The sequence below is a fragment of the Manihot esculenta genome, chromosome 13 (assembly GCF_001659605.2).
Source record: "Manihot esculenta cultivar AM560-2 chromosome 13, M.esculenta_v8, whole genome shotgun sequence".
In the NCBI taxonomy this organism is placed as follows: Eukaryota; Viridiplantae; Streptophyta; class Magnoliopsida; order Malpighiales; family Euphorbiaceae; genus Manihot; species Manihot esculenta.
Window position 1 is genome coordinate 31,145,530 of NC_035173.2, and position 19,627 is coordinate 31,165,156.

Sequence of the window (19,627 nt, forward strand, 5' to 3'; positions counted from 1 at the left end):
GAAGTGCAGGTTCGGCCGCCAAACCTTATGTTCGGCCGCCGAACATGGCATGCATGCGGAGGCACGTTAGGCCCCCAAAAGTGGCCTGGCCAGCTACCTATAAAGGGGTCCCCATGTCCGAACGGGTGAGCTTTTCTCCCCGTTTTCGGCCAAGGTGAGTTCTCCACCGTCCCTCATCGATTTTAAGCTTCTTCCTTCGAATCTTCATGATTTTCTTATGAGTTTTCACTTGGTTTTTGAAGATTTCGAGCTTAGATCGAAGTTGTGAAGCTTGGAGACCTCAGGAACCCATCCTCCCCAAATCTCCAAGTTAGGTCACACTCTCTCTCGATCTTTAAGAGGTAAGAGTCGATCTTGAGCTCATTCTATGTTTTAAACAAGTTTTAAGACGACCCATAGGGTAGAAATGCATGTTTAGGTTAGTTGAACATTGTTAGGTTTTTATGTGAGTTTTGGACAATGTAGGTTGCTGAGTTGCTTGTTTTGTGTTGTTGTTGGGGTTTAGGTTAGTTTGAGACCCCTATGTGTTGATGTATGTGTGTATGCATGATTTGAGAGGGTTGGATGCATGTTTGGAAGTTTGGGAGGCATTTGTGCATGTTGGAGCTGAGTTTCTGCCCCTTTGGGAGAACTCAGGTTCGGCTGCCGAAGGGACCTTCGGCCGCCGAACCTGCCTGTGGAGGCCAACTTTTGGCTGCCGGACCCTGCCCCCGAAAGTGGACTTTCGGCTCTGGAAGGGAGTTTCGGCCGTCGAAGGTGCCGCCGAACATGCATAAGTTTCGACTCTGGAACCCACTTTCGGCCGCCGAAGGTGCCGCCGAAAGTGGCTGAGTTTCGGCTCTGGAGGGACTTTCGGCCGCCGAACCTGCCGCCGAAAGTGCCCTGTTCAGCCTTCCTTTGCATGATTTCTATGGTTGTTCTAAGATGTTTTAGGGGGTTTTTGGGGAGCAGTTTAGAGTCATGTTAGTCTTTGTTTGGTACCTCATTTGAGTCCACCTGTGTAGGTTCAGACCCGAGGAACCAAGGACCCCAGCAGTGAGATAGCTGCTTCAGAGTCATTAGAGCTTCAGCCAGAGGTGAGTGGAATAACTCTTTATGTTTCAAAGCAAATAAATAAATTTTGAGCATGATACACACATCACGTATGCCATGAGATATACTAGATTGTTTGCACTAGAATTCACAAATATGTTGCATTGCATAACTTGATGATGATGTGGATGGATGTTGAATGACCCTTTAGTCCTCGTATGCTATGGTATGATGATGATACGGTAAGGATAGCCAGTGAGGCCCATTCTACGCCCCTAGCACTATGTTAAGAGAAAGACCAGTGAGGCCCATTCTACGCCCCTGGCACTATGGAATGTTATGCTATGTTATGTTATGTTAAGAGAAAGACCATTGAGGCCCATTCTATGCCCCTGGCACGATTGGACTATGTAGAGGACTATTGGCGACAAGTCCATCCTTGATGTGTTTTGTTTATGATGTGTTGCATTTCATGAAAGCATGAAAATTAAATTGAATGTTTATTTATTCTGCTCACTGGGCTTTATAGCTCACCCCTCTCCCTTAACCCCCAGGTTTGCAGGTACAGGGTAGACCAGGAGGTCAGCAGGAGTAGAGTCATATTGTATGTAATAGCTAGATGTGGACATGAATATGATGTAATGCAAAAAGTATAGTATAGAAATGTAATGTAATGATGCTTATGAAAGTTTAGAGTTGTGCTTGACCATAGCATGTTGTTAATCCCTTTTTAGTACATGATCTTAAATGTTTAATGATGATTATTGAAAACCAAGCTTAATGTATGTTATGATACCCCATTGGAGTATTTGTTGAGGACTTCAGTGAGAGGTTTTATGTTTTGATTTGTGCATGCGCAGGTTAAACTTGGCGAATGAATGAATGAATAAATGAATGAATAAATGAGAAAGTTTTAAATTTTTATGTAATTGTTGATCATGTATGGGATTAAACAGGTATACAGGATGTATGTTAGGCTTGCTATGGGTCCCGGCGGCCTTAAGCCGATTTGGATCCTAGCGCCGGTAACGGTCCGATTTTCGGGTCGTTACAAACACCCAGTCATATGATCTGGCGAATGCCCACCTTATGGCCTTGACATAAAATACCTTAGAAAATTTTTTGTGAAGCGAGACTAACACCTAGTCATGTGGCCTGGCGGATGCCCGCCTTATGGCTGAGTATAAAATGCCTTAGAAACTTTTTGTGAAGCGGGACTAACACCCGGCCATGTGGCCTGGCAAATACACACCTTATGGTCTTGATATAAAATGCCTTTTAAACTTTTTGTAAAGCGAGACTAACACCTGGTCATGTAGCCTAGCGAATACTCACCTTGTGGCCGTGGCATAAAATGTCTTGTTTAGCGGGACTAACACCCCGATTATGGTCCGACGGAACCCGTCTTGTAGCCTGGCATAAGATGCCTTGTTTAGCAAGACTAACACCCAAATTATGGCCTAACGGAACTCACCTTATGGCCTGGCATAAGATGCATTATTTAGCGAGACTAACACTCAAATTATAGGCTGGCGGAACCTGCTTTGTGGCCTGACATAAGATACTTTATTTAGCGAAACTAACACATGAATTATGGCCTGATGGAACCCGGATTATGGCTTGGCGAAACCCGCCTTGTAGTCTGACATAAGCTGCTTTGTTTAGCGGGACTAACTCTCGGACTATAGCATAGTGGAATCCGTCTTGTGGCCTGGCATAAGATGTTTTAATTTAGTGGGACTAACACCCAGATTATGGCCTAGCAGAATCCGCCTTATGGCCTGGTATAAGATGCCTTATTTAGCAAGACTAGCACTCAGAGTATGACCTAGTGGAATCCGCCTTGTGGCCTTTTTTTGTCTCTCTTCATATCCTTACCTCTCTAGCTTTTGATTTTTCTTTTGACTCATCCTTTTTTCCTCTCTTAACGCTCGGACTTTATCATCTAGCCTTATGTACTTTGAGGTTTTATTCATTAGCTGTTGATACGTAGCAACTAGGCTTTTGATTATAGAACCCATGAACTTGATATTGCACGTTTCTTTCTTCAATACTTCACATGCTATCTCATGATTTAATTCTTCCACCTATATTGCTTCTGTATTGAACCGTGAGATAAAGCTCCTTAAAGACTCACCCTCTTCTTGGCGGATCTTCCACAAGTTAGAGGAGAGCTTTTTATGAGGTATACAAGTAATAAACCTAGATATAAATAACATATCAAATTGTGTAAAGTTCACAATTGAACCTGGACTCAGATGTTGGTACCATTTCTGAGTCAAACCTGTGAGTGTTGATGGAAACACTCAGCATAACACGAAATCAATGACTTCCTGAAACCGCATGGTTGTCCTAAAGATCACCAGGTAACTTCTAGGATCTGTTGTTCCGTTGTATTTGTCCAAACTTGAAAGTTTGAACTTAGCGGAAAATGTCTCTGCCAAAATCTCTTCTGAAAGGGGTGAGGCATCGTCCAGCCCATAATCCTTTTCCTGCTTCTTCTAATACTTTTATATGGCTCGTATTAGTTTCTAGTCGACATCTTTTGGAGTCTCGTCCGACAACACCTCTCCCTCCAGCTTTGTCTTCCCTTTGGACTGCATTTGAATTGCCTCTGTCGAAGTCCTTAGGTATCAACGGAGGCGTCCTCCCTTATTCTGAGAGCCATAAATGAGGCCTCCTCCCGAGTCTTAGACTACTCGAGAGTGGCTTACAGCCTTTTAATATATTGGAACATTTACTCGTTATTTAAATTGCTCAGATCAACCTTATTGACCATCGATGGAATGTTTTATCCACTATCAGGAGTAGAGAAAATGATTATGTTCTTATTGGCAGCAGCCTTAATAGCAGTTCGTGAATTGTCGCCACTTTAGAGAATAAAAAAGGAATAAGAAATCAACTTTAATCCAAATAAACAAAGAGAATTCAATGGATTTTTGGGCAATAAAACCAAATGATGTGGTTGAAATAAAACTGTGTCACAATTGATCACTCTGCAAGAAAGAGAACGTGAGGTGGTTAATACTTATAGCAGTCATTTTTATGCTCAAGTTAATAAACTGAAAAAAAGAACAAATGTAAGAAATTGTTTAAAACTCAAAAATAATTGTGTAAAAATGTGTATTTTAATCTCTGCGATCATTAATTTTTGTATTGTAGAGCTAATTATTGTGTCTCGTGAGAATTCGATTGGTACCAGCTAATTGATAAGAAATCTCGTGATTATAAGTGTAATGGAAACTGCTGAATTGTGTTATTTAACTGTATGAATATTTTTTTTTCATAAATATAATATTTAAAATAAGGGAGAGAAATTTGTGTTTTCATCAGATGCCACGTTTATTCCGAAAAGGAAAATAAATGCCACATTGAACCATATCAACATTTTTATGTGGCACACTGCAAGTTGGGGTGGTGATGGAAACAATGACACATTGAAATAAATGTAACATATTAATTACACCAATATACATGTATAAGTCTCCAGACCCATCTATTTTTTTAAGTTCGAATATATTTTTTTTATGTATTAATTAAAATTAACCAATAAAATTATAATCTATAAAACACTAAAATTTATAAAATTATAATAATTAAATATATTATTGATAATTATTAAAAAATATTAAAATTATCACATATATCAATAATTACGCTCTAAATTTTGAACTATATTATAAACACAAAATTAAACATAATATTAGTAAAAATAATAATTATTTTATAAAAATTTAAAATATAATTAATAAAATTTAGAATAATACTATTAGCACTAAAATGATTTTTTTACAAGATATCAATAATTAATATGATTAATTTATATTTAATTATTATAATTTTTTATTTACTTTTCAAAACCCAGTAAATCTTTAAAATAGGGAGGCAGTCATTCTCCATTTCCTAATTTTTCAATTGGGTATTTAATAGGAAAATCAACTCTATCATATGATAATGTTTTTTCAATCACTAAATTAAATTATTATATAAATCTAACAATATAAAGTTACAGTTTTTGTTTATATTTGGTAGTTTACGGATTAGTTTTTTAAGTATTTAAATCTTATTTTCAGTTTGAAGTATTATTTTTCTCAAATTTTTTTTACTCAGAAAAATATTTTTCATTAAATGTTATAGTTAAATATTTTTCATTAAATTTTATAGTTAAATAATTAAATATTATACTATAAATGTATTTCATGTTCATGTTTATCATTTATAGATCCATTAAATATTTGTAAATGCAATAAAATATATTTAAAATTAAAAGCATTATTTTAATGCTATAATAATTTTTGTAATTTATATCCAAATTAGTGTGATTTGGATATAAATTGGTGCATAAATAAAATAATTATTTAAATATTCACATTACAGTTGAGTTAAAACCGTCTGATTCAAATTGATTCAAATAATTTTTAAATTCACTTTTCACTTAATTCAAAATAGTTAAGTCAAATTAATTAGTAATTACGTGTTAACTATTATATATTATTCAAATTTACTATTCAAATTAATTAGCAATTTTTAAATACATGACAAACCAAGAATGGAAGGGGAGATAGACCTCCAATTCTTCATTATGTCAGCAAAGAAAAAGTTTTAGTATTTAATTTTTAAATATTATTATTATTAATGAATTAATTTTTATATTTTTAAAAATTTAATAAAATATTTTTTTTATTAACAAAATAGTTTTTTCATTACGTAAAATATTAAATTATTTCTTTTTTTCTTCTTTTCCTCCTCTTCTTTTTAAAAGAGTAGAAGAGAAGGGATAGACGATTTTCTTTTGTTTTTTAGAAAAAGAAGAAAAAATTATTTCGACAGAAAAAAAAATATTTTAATAAATTAAAAATATTTTAATAAATTTAAAATATTTTAATAAATTTTTAAAAATATAAAAATTGACTTATTAACAGTAATAATATTCAAAAATTAAATAAAAAATTTTATTTAAAAGTAGAATTAAATTTTAAAATTTTTTCTCTTATCTTTCATTTATTTTTAATTAAAAGAATATGAAAAGAGTATTTAATTGACGAAAAAAAATATTTTGATAAATTTTTAAAAATATAAAAATTAATTTATAAATAATAATAATACTCATGAACTTGAAAATATAAAAACTGACTTATTATAAAATAAAATGATTCTACCGCATAATACTTATATAGCATAATAAATAAATAAAATAGAAATATTTATATAAAAATATTAAAAAAAACAATCGTTAATTAGTTAATTTTTTTAAATTCACTCATTTGTATTCAGACTATATTATATATTTATCTAATTTTTATTAATTTATTTTACTATATAGATAATTTTATATAATACAGTGGTTGTACTGTATAATCTTTCCAGCTAAAGGTTGAATCTAAGCGTGGTATTAACTGCATGCAGTAATCTTAAAGCCACCACCACTGCTACAACGAAAGCCTCACTCGACAAAGGTATTAAAACTCTCAAAGCAAAATAAAAAATAAAAAAATAAAACAAAACAAAAGAGGAAACGGATCTAAATGAGAGACAAAAGGCAAGGAGGAGAGGTCAACAATCAGACAACCGGATTTTTCCCAGACAGACTTCAGAAAACAAATGTGTAACCATTTAAAATAATTATTTTTTTATAAATAAAAATTGGAAATTGGACGAATAAAAATTAAAATTTTTTAAATTTATTTATTTATTATCAGATTAAGTCTTTAACCGTGTATAACGATTATTTTTATAAGTGATTATCTAACGCATTTTATTTTTAATTAATATAGAAGAATTAAAAATAGAAAAAAATAATTTATATAATAAATATTTTACTCCAATTGGATAAAAGTGTTAAACATTTATTTTTATACCTATCATTTTCATTAAACATATATTTTCTGGATAAAAGTGTAAATTTCTGACATATTTCAAAATAATTTATTTGTTAATTTTGATCATTTTTTTAATCACACAATAGAGCAAGAAGGGGTGAGTAAGTGGGTGGGTGGGGGTTAGGCCTTTGAAGAAAAGTAGGAAGACACTGTACCACGGTACCGTTTTGGGTCATATGAATTAAAAATTTGTCATATTAGTTAAATAATGGTAGATAACAAATTGCAGCAAATAATAAATATGACCAACTGGAATTGATATACACCAGGATTTTTTTTTTCTTTTTTTTATATACAGTATTTAAAATTTTGACAAAATAATTTATTTTTTAGTGTTTAATTGTAATTTAAAGAGTAAAATATATTAATAATTTTTTTATATTAGATTTGTTTGAGATCCAAAACTGAGATTTCACCGTCCTAATTAATTGTTAATTTTAATTTAATTATTTTCATAATTAATTTATTGTTATTTAATTATTTATATATTAATATATTATCTATATATTAATCTTGATTTTATTATGTCAGTTGCGACAGTCATGTGAGTTGCGAATGTCTTTCGCTACTGGATTAAATTTGTAGACAGGCTTTCCGAGCGGTATATGACATCATACTATTTAATATTATTACTAAAGCTAATGTTGAGAAAGAACACTTTTCTTAAAAATAATATTTAGAAAATATTAAAAATTATTTTTACATAATTGAATCATAAGAATTTTGTCATCAACCATGCTGCTTTTCAAATAATAATACTGCATTTAGATTATATTTTAAAAAATGAATATTTTTAAGTAAATTGGAAACAAAATTGTTAGATTAAAAAAATTAAATTAGACAGCACTTCTCCTTTTGTGTTTACGAGTATTGTCACCATCTTGTCCTTCCCTCTTACCTTTGAGAGCTCCCTTTGGTGCCTGAAACCAAATCCAAGTTAAATGCATTAGAGCAAGCCCGACTGTATTAAATGTGGACTCAGCGAAATTAACAAGGAAAGCAGAAGATACACTATCCACTAGTCCCCCCGACAAGAGGACGTGCACCAATCACACCCATAAAATTCAAAGATCAGGCTATGAATATGCTTTAATACCTCAACGGAGGACTTCAGAGGGTCTCTGTTTCTCTTAAATTTGCTCCTGGATCCCTGACGGCGAGCAGAGTTATTATTATTATTTCCCATTGCAGCTCTTGCAAGTTTGACTATTTTGCTTGCTTCCTTGGTTGTTGGGTCCAGCAGATAGTCCGGCACGTCACGTAGATGAGGAGCAGGGGGATTCTTGCTCACACCTTGTCATGTTTCAGTAGATCCGCTCCAATAAAAGGTCACAGCGAAACAATTAGAGACTGCACCCAACCAGGACAATCACAAGTCATATTCCAACAAATCTCATTACCTAAGTCCTTAGGATTAGCCTTAAAATGAGCCTCCAACCTAAACAAACAAAAAGCAGATCAGCACAATGCAATTCAAAAAAAAAAAAAGCAGAAGTGAAAATGAGCTGGAAATTTAGTTGTACTCGAGTAATAATTAGTTTAAACAATGTTCTCTACAACAACTAGGCATGTTAGAACAAAGCACACATTAGATTCCAAATAAGAACTCAAGATAGTTTGGTCATAGCAATTTCTCATATCATTGCAAGAGAGTTCAGAGGTATGAATAAAATTAAATCCCACAAATACTTACTTCTCAGAGTTGAGTATTTCATTCCTCAAATCCTGAGCTCGTGCTTCCCTAACAGCAACCTTCGTCACACTCTTTGCAGTATCCTGCAAAATAAACCCGCCCATGAATGATCTTTCTGGATTCAATGTTTTCTGCTTCTACCAGAAGAAGTATACTCCTCAATTGCTAGACATAGAAGAAAACAACGTCCAAACTTGGATAAGAAAAAATAGAGAGAGTGGCTACGCTAGGTGATGATAGATAGAACACCAGTATATAAAAATAATGTAAAGTACAACAAAACCTAGGAGACTAGTTCAAGGAAAGCAACTATCATGATCGAGAAAATTTGATGTGTACTATCAATTAAAACAAGTATATATCATCAGGTAATAGAAAATACAAGGAAAACAACTTTCTATTTCTGTGATTTCTCTAGGGAAGAAGAAAACATGAGAAGCTGTCCACAAGAATAAGCAACTCAACTTGCAGTTCTACACATCAATTGCCATGAGGGAGAGGGGGAGAGAGAGAGAAAGGGGTGTGGGGGGGGACCTTCCCCAAGATATGTTCTTCATTGAAGTAAACAATATTATCAAAGAAAAATTATTCACATTTACTTTTCATCCACACAGAAAATTATGGAGTCCGTAATTGAATGAGGGATTCAAAACAATCACCTCAGCTCTATATCCCAAAGACTCCACTGCATTCTTAGTGAGTAAAGGAAAAGGAGAAATTAAGTTTGAATCCCTGCTGTCATCCCCCCAAAAAAGGACTTTATATCTTCAAGAATTTCCATCTCGTCTGTAGAAACCTACCACAAGATAAAGTATTAGAATGGCAAAATTTATGAAAAACCTATATCACAAACTTCAAAACAAGAAACGAAAAATTGAATGTGTCATCATCTACAGTATGTTCTGAATAGATTTTGATTCATATTTTCTAAATAAAGCAACACATACACACACAACAAAATCTTTAGTGCATCCATACAAAATCTAAACTTACAAGCAAGTCAACTATTGTAATCAACCAAATGCATAAGAAGGCACTATAAATAATGGAAGTTGACCTCATACCAGGCTCAACTTCCTTCAATATTGAAAGATAGAAAGTAACCATTATAAATCAGAAAGAGGGACAAGTGGTCGGCAATCTGACTATATATACAAGTTTATAGATATAATGATGCACAGATGGACAAAAGGCATGTGGGACTGTCCCATATGCAATAACTCTTAAATTTCCTCAAGAAACTTACTAGGGAGACAGAAGAACCAGCGTCCAGTACGACCAATTCGGTGTACATATCCCGCAGCACTTAGAGGCATGTCATAATTTATAACCTGTATAAATGGAAATAAAATAATGACAATAAGAAGCATATAAGAAAAGCAATACATGAACATGTTAAACTGCACAAAGCAAAAAGGGGAAAGTAACTAGTTTAGCATGCTATACTCTATAGCATTTACATCCATTGCCACCAAAAATTACAAGTTGTGCAACCAAGTCAATGAAAAAAAAAATAAAAGCATTTGAATCTACAAAATAAAGCTGAGTTCAGACACATCATTTTCTTATATGCATTCAGATCAACTTCAAACTACAACATTACACCCAACAGAAGTGGCAGCAACAAATCCTCCCAAAAAGCCAAATCAGAAATAATAGCTTACTGTGTGTACTTTTTTAAAGTCAATGCCCCTTACTACTCCAAATTCAGAATCCAACTTTTGCTTAGCCTTAGCATGTCTTTTAGATTTCCTTGACTCAGCAAGACTCCCATCAGCTTGTTCCTTTTCTTTTGTTTCACTGTCATCAGTTGCTATTAAATAATCAAAAGCCCTGCATTGAATTCCTGGACAAAACAATATAGAAGTAACAACTGTCATAAAACTTATCACTGAACAAAGTCATAGAACTCATCAAGATGTAAAACCTTTAAGCCAACATTCAAGTAAGAGTAAACTATCTTTTTTCTTAAATAATTATGAAATTATCAGGCATTGCTATATATTAAGTTATTAACAGTGTCCAAATCCCCCCCCCAAAAAAAAAAATAATAATAATAATAATAATAATAATAACAATAATAAATAAATAAACTAGAACTTGTAAAGAGAAGAAAAGGTTCTTCCCCAAACCTATCTCAAAGAAAACATGTTTTTAACCTCACCAAATTATAAACTTTCCAAAATTTGGAATTCAGCGTACCTCAAGTATATGAAGACGAGAATTCTGCAGCAACTCAGCATTTAGAACAGCAGATTTTATTACAAACTATCAAAAGATAAACAAGACTATAAAAAATGAGATGCAAAATAAATAATTAAACAAAGACCACAGCTATGAGATAGTGACATGGTGACACATGTTAGAGTTCTTGCTCAATAAATCAACTAGAAGAAGAATAGCAGTAAACATAAAATGCTAAAAAATAGAAAACTACATAGCAAACAGATACGAAGTTTCCAGATCAATTTGATAGTTTGTCAACCTTAACAACCACTTTATTATAGAAAAATTTAACAAGCCTCAAGACAAAGACTATGGTGACGAAACTTGAGAGGCAAATTTTTTATTAGGTCTGATTATAGTGTTTTGTTGAGGGCCAGAATTTGTTAAATTGGGGATTACTTTTGGCATTTCAAACTAAATGCAGAATTGTGTACATTGTTTAGGCTTTTGAAAATGGAATTAATACTGATATACTCTTCAATTGCAATGATTGCAAAAACTAGTGGAGGTTCAATAAAATACCAAATTTAAAAACTAGTTCAACCTTAATTATCAAATAATGATGACAGTACATACAAACAGCCTAAATCAGATACTATTGAAAATTATGCAACAATCCCACAGAAGAAAACTTCCCAATTGTAGGATCAGAAAGCGATGGGGGAAAGAATTTCAAACATGCAACCAGAAAATTTTGAGAGAGAAAAATATTTCATGATTGAGCAATGGAATAGTAGTTGGTACTCTGCTTAACATCATGGTGCTAAGGCAGCATTACATTAACTCTTGATTTCTTTATTATTATCTTCAAGCTTTTTGACAAAATTACAATCACAGTGAGGTCAATATTGCTGCAATTAAACCCAGGCCAATTGTATTCAATATTCACTTGCAACTCTTATCATCATGTCAAATAGCACATCAATTTTATATGCAAAAGACGTTTCTATCAGACACAAGTATCATTAAGACCAATTTCACACAGCAAACAATTTTAGGAAAAATCAATTTTGATCAGTAGGCAAAATTAACTGAAAAGGATAAATGGATACTCAAAATCCTTAAAAAAAACACACATACCCAAAACTGCCGAACATTCTTGGGGATAGCTTCATCCTTGACACCTTCCACCTCTGGCAAACTCAAAATGTATGGATTATGAATGAGCTTATTCAGTTTATCAACACCAGCACTGTCAAATATCGGATGCCAAGATGTGGTATACATTAGCATGTGTGAAGTTTCTCAGTCCCATGGATAGGGCTGCTAATGGATTGCCGCACATAGTTTCTTTTTTTTAAATGGTGAAAAGTGTGAAAGTCCCCAATAAAGATTTTTTTTTATATAATAAAAAATCAATTAAAACAAGATTAGCACAAATGCATTATTGCATATCAGTGGAACTGAGGAGAATTTTAAATCAATTACCCCAGAGGTGGATCCACCCAGTGGTCTACCCTCACTAACTTGTATAAGTCCTATTAGTGTTTTGCATTTTATAAGTCCCCCCCCCTTCAATTGCTTAAATTTCCCCACCGTAGAGAGTTGGTTTTTTTCTAAATTTGCCCCCACATTGTAGAATTACTGTTTATCTAAGTCTTATTTATATGCACATGTAATTTTTTTTTATTTATAAAAATCGCCTTTACTTCTTTGCCCTCACTATGTACTTCATAATAATATCTTTTATTTATAAAGTATATATGGAGGCAGGACAGGGCCCAACGGGGGCGTGGCAGGCAGCTGGGGAGAAAGTGGCATGGGCCCAGCACTTTATCGAGGTTGACAGCTGCAGTGGTGGTGCTGCAGAGCTGGGCTGGAGCTGGGCCGACCGCGGGGTGGACGACCGCAGACCTACGGATAGCTCAGCGAGGTTTGATGGGCACGGGGGGAGGGGCTGCCAACCTGGGCTGGAGCAGGACAGGCCGCACGGGAGGACGACTGCAGGCCTACAGAGAGCTCGGCAACTTTTAGCTATCAAATAATATATGAACATTCCTACAGAACTATGGCACAAGCTCTATTACAAAGCATGAGAAAGAAACATACCATGATAACCTTGAATTTGCAGCATACTATGACTATTCGGACTTCCATGATGGGAGAAGAGTTCATCAGCCTCAGCAAAGCTTTCATTCTATTAAATTCAAGGCAGTGATTAATGATCAGAAAACATACAAATTAAATCACTCATAAGAACAAATCCTAAGTAAAAAAGAACCATCTAAATTTACCTATTTCTGCTCAATTATAATAACAATTGTAGATTGTCCCTCAAGTATGATTTTTGTATAAGAGTAGCAGAAGAAATCTCTAAAGCAAACATTACAGTATTAAAGTCGTATAGTGGCAGTCGCAGCCATTGCTGCTTGAACATTAAGCCTACTTTGAAATAAAGGTGCCCTGAGCCTTTTGTTGATCATGTGAAAGAATTATGCACCCTGAAGCCTAGAAGGCAAGAAGTGTAGCTAGGAAAGACAAACAGAAATATACAACATACAATATGTGGGTCATGGTGAGACATCATTCATAATGACCCAACTTACATTTCAAGGAAGATCAGAATGTTTCTCATAACTATGGTAAATTACATCTCCAGGTGCATATTGCTTTCAAGAGCTTATCCAACTATACCCAGTTTGCTTCATCACCTTGCTGTCAGTCATCAATTGCCTTACATTAGCTGCTTCTTCCCATTGACCAGCAGCTGCATACATATTTGACAAAAGTACATAAACTGATGGATTATCTTGTTCTGCTTCAAGAAGAAGCCCAGCTGCTAATCTTCCTAGCTTTAAATTACCCCGAGCTGCACAAGCGCTTAACAATGTCCACCAGATGTCAGGATGAGGTTCAAAATTTTCATCATTCATTATTATTTCCACTTCATCAAAACGCCCAGCACGACCTAAAAGGTCAACAATACAAGAAAAGTGACCAAACCCAGGAACAACGCCATACTTAGAAACCATGGAGTTGAAAATCCGAATGCCATCATCAACTAAACCTGCATGGCTACAAGCAGAGAGAATTATTGTAAAGGTGGCTTCATCTGGTTGGACCAAGTCTTGCATTGTCTCAAACCAGTGCACAGCTTCATTTCCTTTCCCATGCTGAGCATAAGCAGATATCAAGGCATTCCATGAAACTAAATCTCTTTTAGTCATTGCATTGAATACTCTTAAAGACCAATCCAAAAGCCCACATTTGGAATACATGGTAATAAGGGCATTACCTGAAGAACTTTCTAAACTGAATCCTAATCTTATAATATAACTGTGAACCTGTTTCCCTTGTCTCAAAGCTAATACGCTTGCACAAATACTTAAAATAATACTGAGGGTATATTCATTTGGCCTAAATTCAGACACCATCAGTTTAGAAAACTGCTGCAATCCTTGCATTGCGAGCCTATTTAACAGGAATCCAGAAATAATAGTATTCCAGGAGATCAAATTTGTATAGGACATGTCACAAAATATTTGATAAGCCTGCTTCATATTCCCATGCTTGGAATATGAAGAAATTAAAGCATTTGAAACTTGTATGATGGAAATGAGATTGTTTCTAAATACAAGGGCATGAATCATCTCCACAGTCTCTATGATCTCTGAGCTAGCCAACAAGCTTCCAAAAGTAAACTCATCAGCTCTAATACCATTTCTCTGCATCTCTAGGTAGGTCAAAACTGCTGATGTACCAAAATTTCCTTGTGCATAGCTAGATATCATCGTATTCCATGAGACAATATCCTTCCTTTCCAGTCTCTGGAAAACCGTGCAAGCTGTACTCAAGTCCCCACAAATAGAATACATACTTATAGTTGCATTGTTCAAGGAAGTATGAGCCTCAAAGCCGAGCTTGATGGCTTGGGCATGAAATTGATACCCAACTTCTGCATGCAAGCATGAGCTCATCAAACTTACAAAAGTAAACTCAGTAGGCCTAAGATATTTCCCTAGCATTTTTCTAAACATCATCAAGGCTTCTTCAACTCTTCCCATGCTCGCCAAACCATCAATCATCACATTGTAAGTAATTTGATCATGTGCTGAATCTTCTACCTCATCAAACGCCAAACAAGCATCCTCGACATTTTCTCTATTAAAATACATAGTAATCAAAGCATTAACAACAGAAATTCTAACCAAAAGTCCAGTTTTAATCGCTAATGAATGAACCTGCAAACCAAAATCCACAGTGATCAAGTTGCACCCACTTAGAACACTAGCAAAGCTATAATTATCACGTTTAACACCCAATCTACACATATCTCTGAACAGACCAAATCCAATCTCTTTGTTCCCACTCTCCATGCACCCTGTAACCATTGCATTCCATACCGCCAAATCTCTTTGCGGCATTTCATCAAATATCTCACATGCATAGGCCACATGCCCCATCTTGGTACAAGCCGACAACAGCGTAGTATAAGAAAACACATCTGGGTTCTCAATTTCACCAAAAACCCACTTCACTGAGACAATGTCTTGCACTTTTGCATATAGCAAAAGGAGGGTATTTGAAACATGAGAATAAATTTTGAGGCCGGATTTAATGGCATGGGCGTGGAGCTTGTTACCAAATGAGATGTTGCATAAATTGGCACAGGCAGTGAGGGTAGTAGAGAGAGTGTAATGGTCTGGATTGAGGTGGTACAGTGAGCGAATTTTGTGAAACAGATGAAGTGCAATGTTGAATTGATTCGAGTGCGTAAGACTTGCGAGTTGGCGATTAAGTTTGATGAGTAGATGCTGTTCTTGTAGTACTTTGGCAGTTTCAGTTATGGCAGTTACAGAGTTTTGGCAACAAGTGAACTTTCTCATGGGTTGGCGTAGTTGATTAAACTGCCATCACTGAAACTATTTTGTGATGAAGATAACATTTCGTTTTCAATTACCATTGAACACAATGCATAATGTCGCGGTCCAAGAGTGGTGAGACCGAGCAACCCCACAATTTGAGGAAAAATGAGCCGAGGAGGTCATTTTACGCCGGCGAAGAAGGTTGTTCTCGTCGTCGCCAGCCTGTGGGGATGAAAGTGGAAGAAAGGTGAATTAAGCAATTGGGCAAGTAAGACAGATAAATTTCGAAATATATTGATAATTATTCAATTAAAAAGGTGTAATATTACATAAAAAAATATTAAAAAATTCATTTTTTTTTTAAACAGAAAAAAAATTAATTTTTTATTTTATTAATAATAAATAATCATATTTAATAGCCTTATTATTAAGTTTGCTTATGCGGTTTTAAAATCTGTTGTTTTATTTCTTTTTTATTTTATATTATCATATAATTCTAAATTATTAACATATTACAGTTTCTTTTTTAATAAAACTCGATGAGGTTTTTTTTTTACCAAATAAATCATAAAAAATTTAAAATATAAATATGTGAATTCCATTTAATTTTATATACATTTTGAGTATTTTTTTCCTGTTTTTAAAATTAAAGGTGGAGTTTACTAATTAGTACATGTGTCGCCTACACAATAAATATCTCAATGAATTTTCAAAAGAGGCTATCCCGGTAAATAGGTATAAAAATTTTTATTTTTATTTTTATTTTTTTAAACTTTATAGAATTCTTCAAACATTTTATGAATTAATTTGATATGGCTGAATTGTGATTTGAATTTTATTTTTTAAAATAATTTTATACTCAAATTATTATAAAAATATCTACTTAAATTATTTTAAAATTTTGAAATTAGTGGATACTATACATTACATAATATTAATTCTCTTGCAATTAAAAAAATATAACGTATTTTAGTATTATTTATAATAAAAGTATTTAAAAATTAAAGGAGTAAATATAATAAATATTAAATTACATATAATACATAATTATAATATAAATTATCACTTTAATTATATATAAAAATATATAATTTCATTAAAATTTAAAATTATAAAAAAATACCTGTAAATTAGCTTTTTGCTGGTATGGGTCCGGTATAACTATGATTTGATGTTTAATGAAAATAAATAAAATTAAAATAATAAAATAAGCGTAATTTGATATAATTATTAATAAAAAATAAAAGTAAAATAAATATGTTTTACTTTTATATTTTATTCGGAAAAGAGAATATTAAAAAAATAAAAAATATGAGACCTTAATTCATTTTTAATTTTATTATTTAATTAGTAACAGTTTTAAAATTTATTATTATATTTAGCAATAGATTATAAAATTTACTAAATTTTAAAATATTAAATTTATGTATAAATTTAGTAACAGATTTTAAAATGTTTTTTTTAAATGTCTGCGCCTATTTTAATTTAAAAACGGATTCAGATGTATTGCTAACATGCACATCTTATGTAATTATATATCTTTTTTTTTATCATTTCATTTTTTCAATTATTTTCTTATATCCCCTTCTCGTTTTCTTTCACTTTTCTCTCGTTTGATTTTTCATCTCTTCTAATTATTTTTTTTTTAATATTCTCATTTCTTTAATTATTTTATTTTTATTCTCTTTTATTTTCTAATCTTTTTTTCTCATTTTCTCTTTATTTTCTTTCCTTTGTCTTCATTCTCTCTTTTTTTTTAAAATAAATTTCTTTCATTTTTGCTCTTCCAATTTTTTTTTCACTTTTTATTTTTCTATTTACTTTTATAGTAATTAATTATCATAATTAAAATAATAAATTTAATATTTAAAAAAATTTTAAAATTAGTAATCAATTCAATAATAAATTTAATTTCAACTACTTTTTATTATTTAACTTGTTATTAAATTATTAATAAATTTCAACATTTTGTTATTAAATTTCATTATTAATATATTATAATTCTAAATATATTCTAAATTTCAATATATATTTTTATCATTTGCTTAAAAAATATTTTTGGCAACGGAGAGTATAACTTAGGAATGAATTCATTAGCAATCTATCAATATTAACAACGGATTCATCATTACTTCACCATCTCTTTAGCAATGTCTCTGTAAATTTATAGCTAACAATATTAATTACTAATTACTTTTTTTTCCGTTGCTACTTGTACAGCCATGATGAAACGATTTAAAATCTATTTTTCCCACCAATTCTCAACTTAAATTTTTTTTTGAAAGCAAAGTCAACTTAACTTAAATATTATATTATATTAATGGAGAAATTTTTTTCTCTCGATATATAGGAAATTGATATAACAAAAATAAAAGAATATTTAAAATTAAATTGGAATCATTTGAGAGAATTCAATTATGAAATATCTCGTTCAACAAATTCAATAATAAAAGTTGGATGAGAACTAAAATATTTTAAGTGCACCATATTTTTTATAGTAAAATTGGCCAATTCATTAGTCACTTTATTCGCTTTCAGATAATAATATCTCACCTCAACCCATCAAAACTAAAAAATCATCTCACAGCACTTGGGATCAAACTTAAGAAGCGTATTTTAGTTCTTTTAACCATACGACATAATAAATCTAAGACCGTTGTTGAATCTGTTTCAATACCATACGCCCAAACTATGCGCAATCCATATAATAAAGCAATCAACTCAGCTTGCAACAAATTATAAAACCCAGTTTGATTGTAAATCCATTTACCCAAAAACCTCTATTATCAAGTAAAATACCACCACCACCTCTATAACCTGGATTACCCTAGAAGCGCCATCAGTATTCAATTTCACCCAACTCTCTAAAGGAGGACTCTATGATACCGATAAAACCTTATGACTCTTAACAACACAACTCTCATCCCAAGCAGCATCATTCAAACACAAAAAACTCTTGATTTGATAGAATTTACTGTCCAAAGATAAGGCTGAACCATTAAAAACCCAATTGTTTCTCCACTTCCACAACAACCATAAAGTTACACGTAAGACTTGTGCAGAGAAAGAAATTGAACCTGGTCGCGGACATAAATTTGATATAGCTAGCAGCCAATCCCTTGTCGACCTTAAATACAAAAAACCGCAAGGAGTCTAGTTCCCATATTAAACTCCATACTTCTTTGACCTTAGAGCAATTCTTGAAAAAATGGTTTATATCCTCCACAACCCCAACACACAATGGGCACGTTGGATCTACAGTATAACCTCTAAGTTATTTTTTATAATTCATCATTAATTTGCCAAATTGCGTAAGCCATAGAAAGGAACGAATTTTCTGAGCAACCTTACCTTTCTAAATACAACCCCATACCTTGTCTGCCTGAGCAAGTTCCCCAATACTTTGTATGTAAAAAGTAGACTTTACAGAAAATTGCCCGTAGGAAGTACCTTTCTATACTAATTAATCATAATCCTCCAAATGTGAACTTACCACCATAGCTTTCAACGGTAAACAGAGAGAGTGAGGAAAAAAATTATTAATCAACTCTTAATTCCATGATATACTTTGCCAATTCTATACGACCGAGACTTGCAACAAAAAATCTAAAACTGCTGCTAATGCATGCATAATCAAAGGAGAATCTCCCAGCTATTTATCTGTTCAAAAGCTCGTTAAATAACTATTCACTACCTCTATATATTTAATACATACTTCACAATTGTATATCAGATTTGTAGAGACTTTAAATAAAAAAAATCATATAAATAGATATATAAAAAATTTATCTAAACTTGACCCACAAGTATTTAAAATATATAAATATAAATTTCTCCATCAATTTATATTCAAATTATGATGGATTCAATACATAAATAAATAGACAATTAATTTTTTATGGGTTTTTTATCACTGGTTTATTTCTTGAATGCATTATGAATTAGGTGTAAATACAATTTTTTTCCATAAATATAATGTTTAAAATAAGGGA

At 32.5% G+C, this 19,627-nt stretch overlaps 2 protein-coding genes across 5 annotated transcripts in view; both read right to left on the reverse strand.

Moving 5' to 3' along the window:
* Positions 1-7,586: 7,586 nt before the first annotated feature.
* The window catches only part of LOC110629613 (DEAD-box ATP-dependent RNA helicase 16), a 37,591-nt gene continuing 25,550 nt past the window's right edge, over positions 7,587-19,627 (reverse strand). The window contains exons 12-14 of one of the 3 annotated variants that reach the window (XR_002490247.2): positions 8,605-8,687; positions 8,008-8,261; positions 7,587-7,831 (exon numbers count right to left, since the gene is read on the reverse strand). Coding sequence is in view for 1 of the 3 variants with exons in the window: in XM_021776664.2 (XP_021632356.1) it covers positions 7,748-7,831 (84 nt within the window). In the remaining 2 variants the exon portion in view is untranslated. Of the gene's footprint in view, positions 7,832-8,007; positions 8,350-8,604; positions 8,688-19,627 lie in introns of all 3 variants that reach the window. The other 2 variants (XR_002490246.2, XM_021776664.2) reach the window with 2 other exon arrangements.
* LOC110629612 (pentatricopeptide repeat-containing protein At3g49740) lies at positions 12,169-15,912 on the reverse strand. Of its 2 annotated transcripts, none has more exons than XM_021776662.2 (3): positions 13,377-15,912; positions 12,880-12,967; positions 12,169-12,779 (listed from the first exon to the last, which is right to left on the reverse strand). In XM_021776662.2, exon 1 carries the CDS (start codon positions 15,654-15,656, stop codon positions 13,443-13,445), a length of 2,214 nt encoding a protein of 737 aa, XP_021632354.1. In that variant the 5' UTR covers positions 15,657-15,912; the 3' UTR covers positions 12,169-12,779; positions 12,880-12,967; positions 13,377-13,442. The 2 variants fall into 2 exon arrangements, with proteins under 2 accessions (XP_021632354.1, XP_043805430.1); XM_043949495.1 differs by having other exon boundaries at positions 12,169-12,797.

Bases quoted from the DNA above. Each gene is read 5' to 3' on its own strand.
- LOC110629612 (XM_021776662.2), bottom strand. From the start codon at position 15,656: ATGAGAAAGTTCACTTGTTGCCAAAACTCTGTAACTGCCATAACTGAA.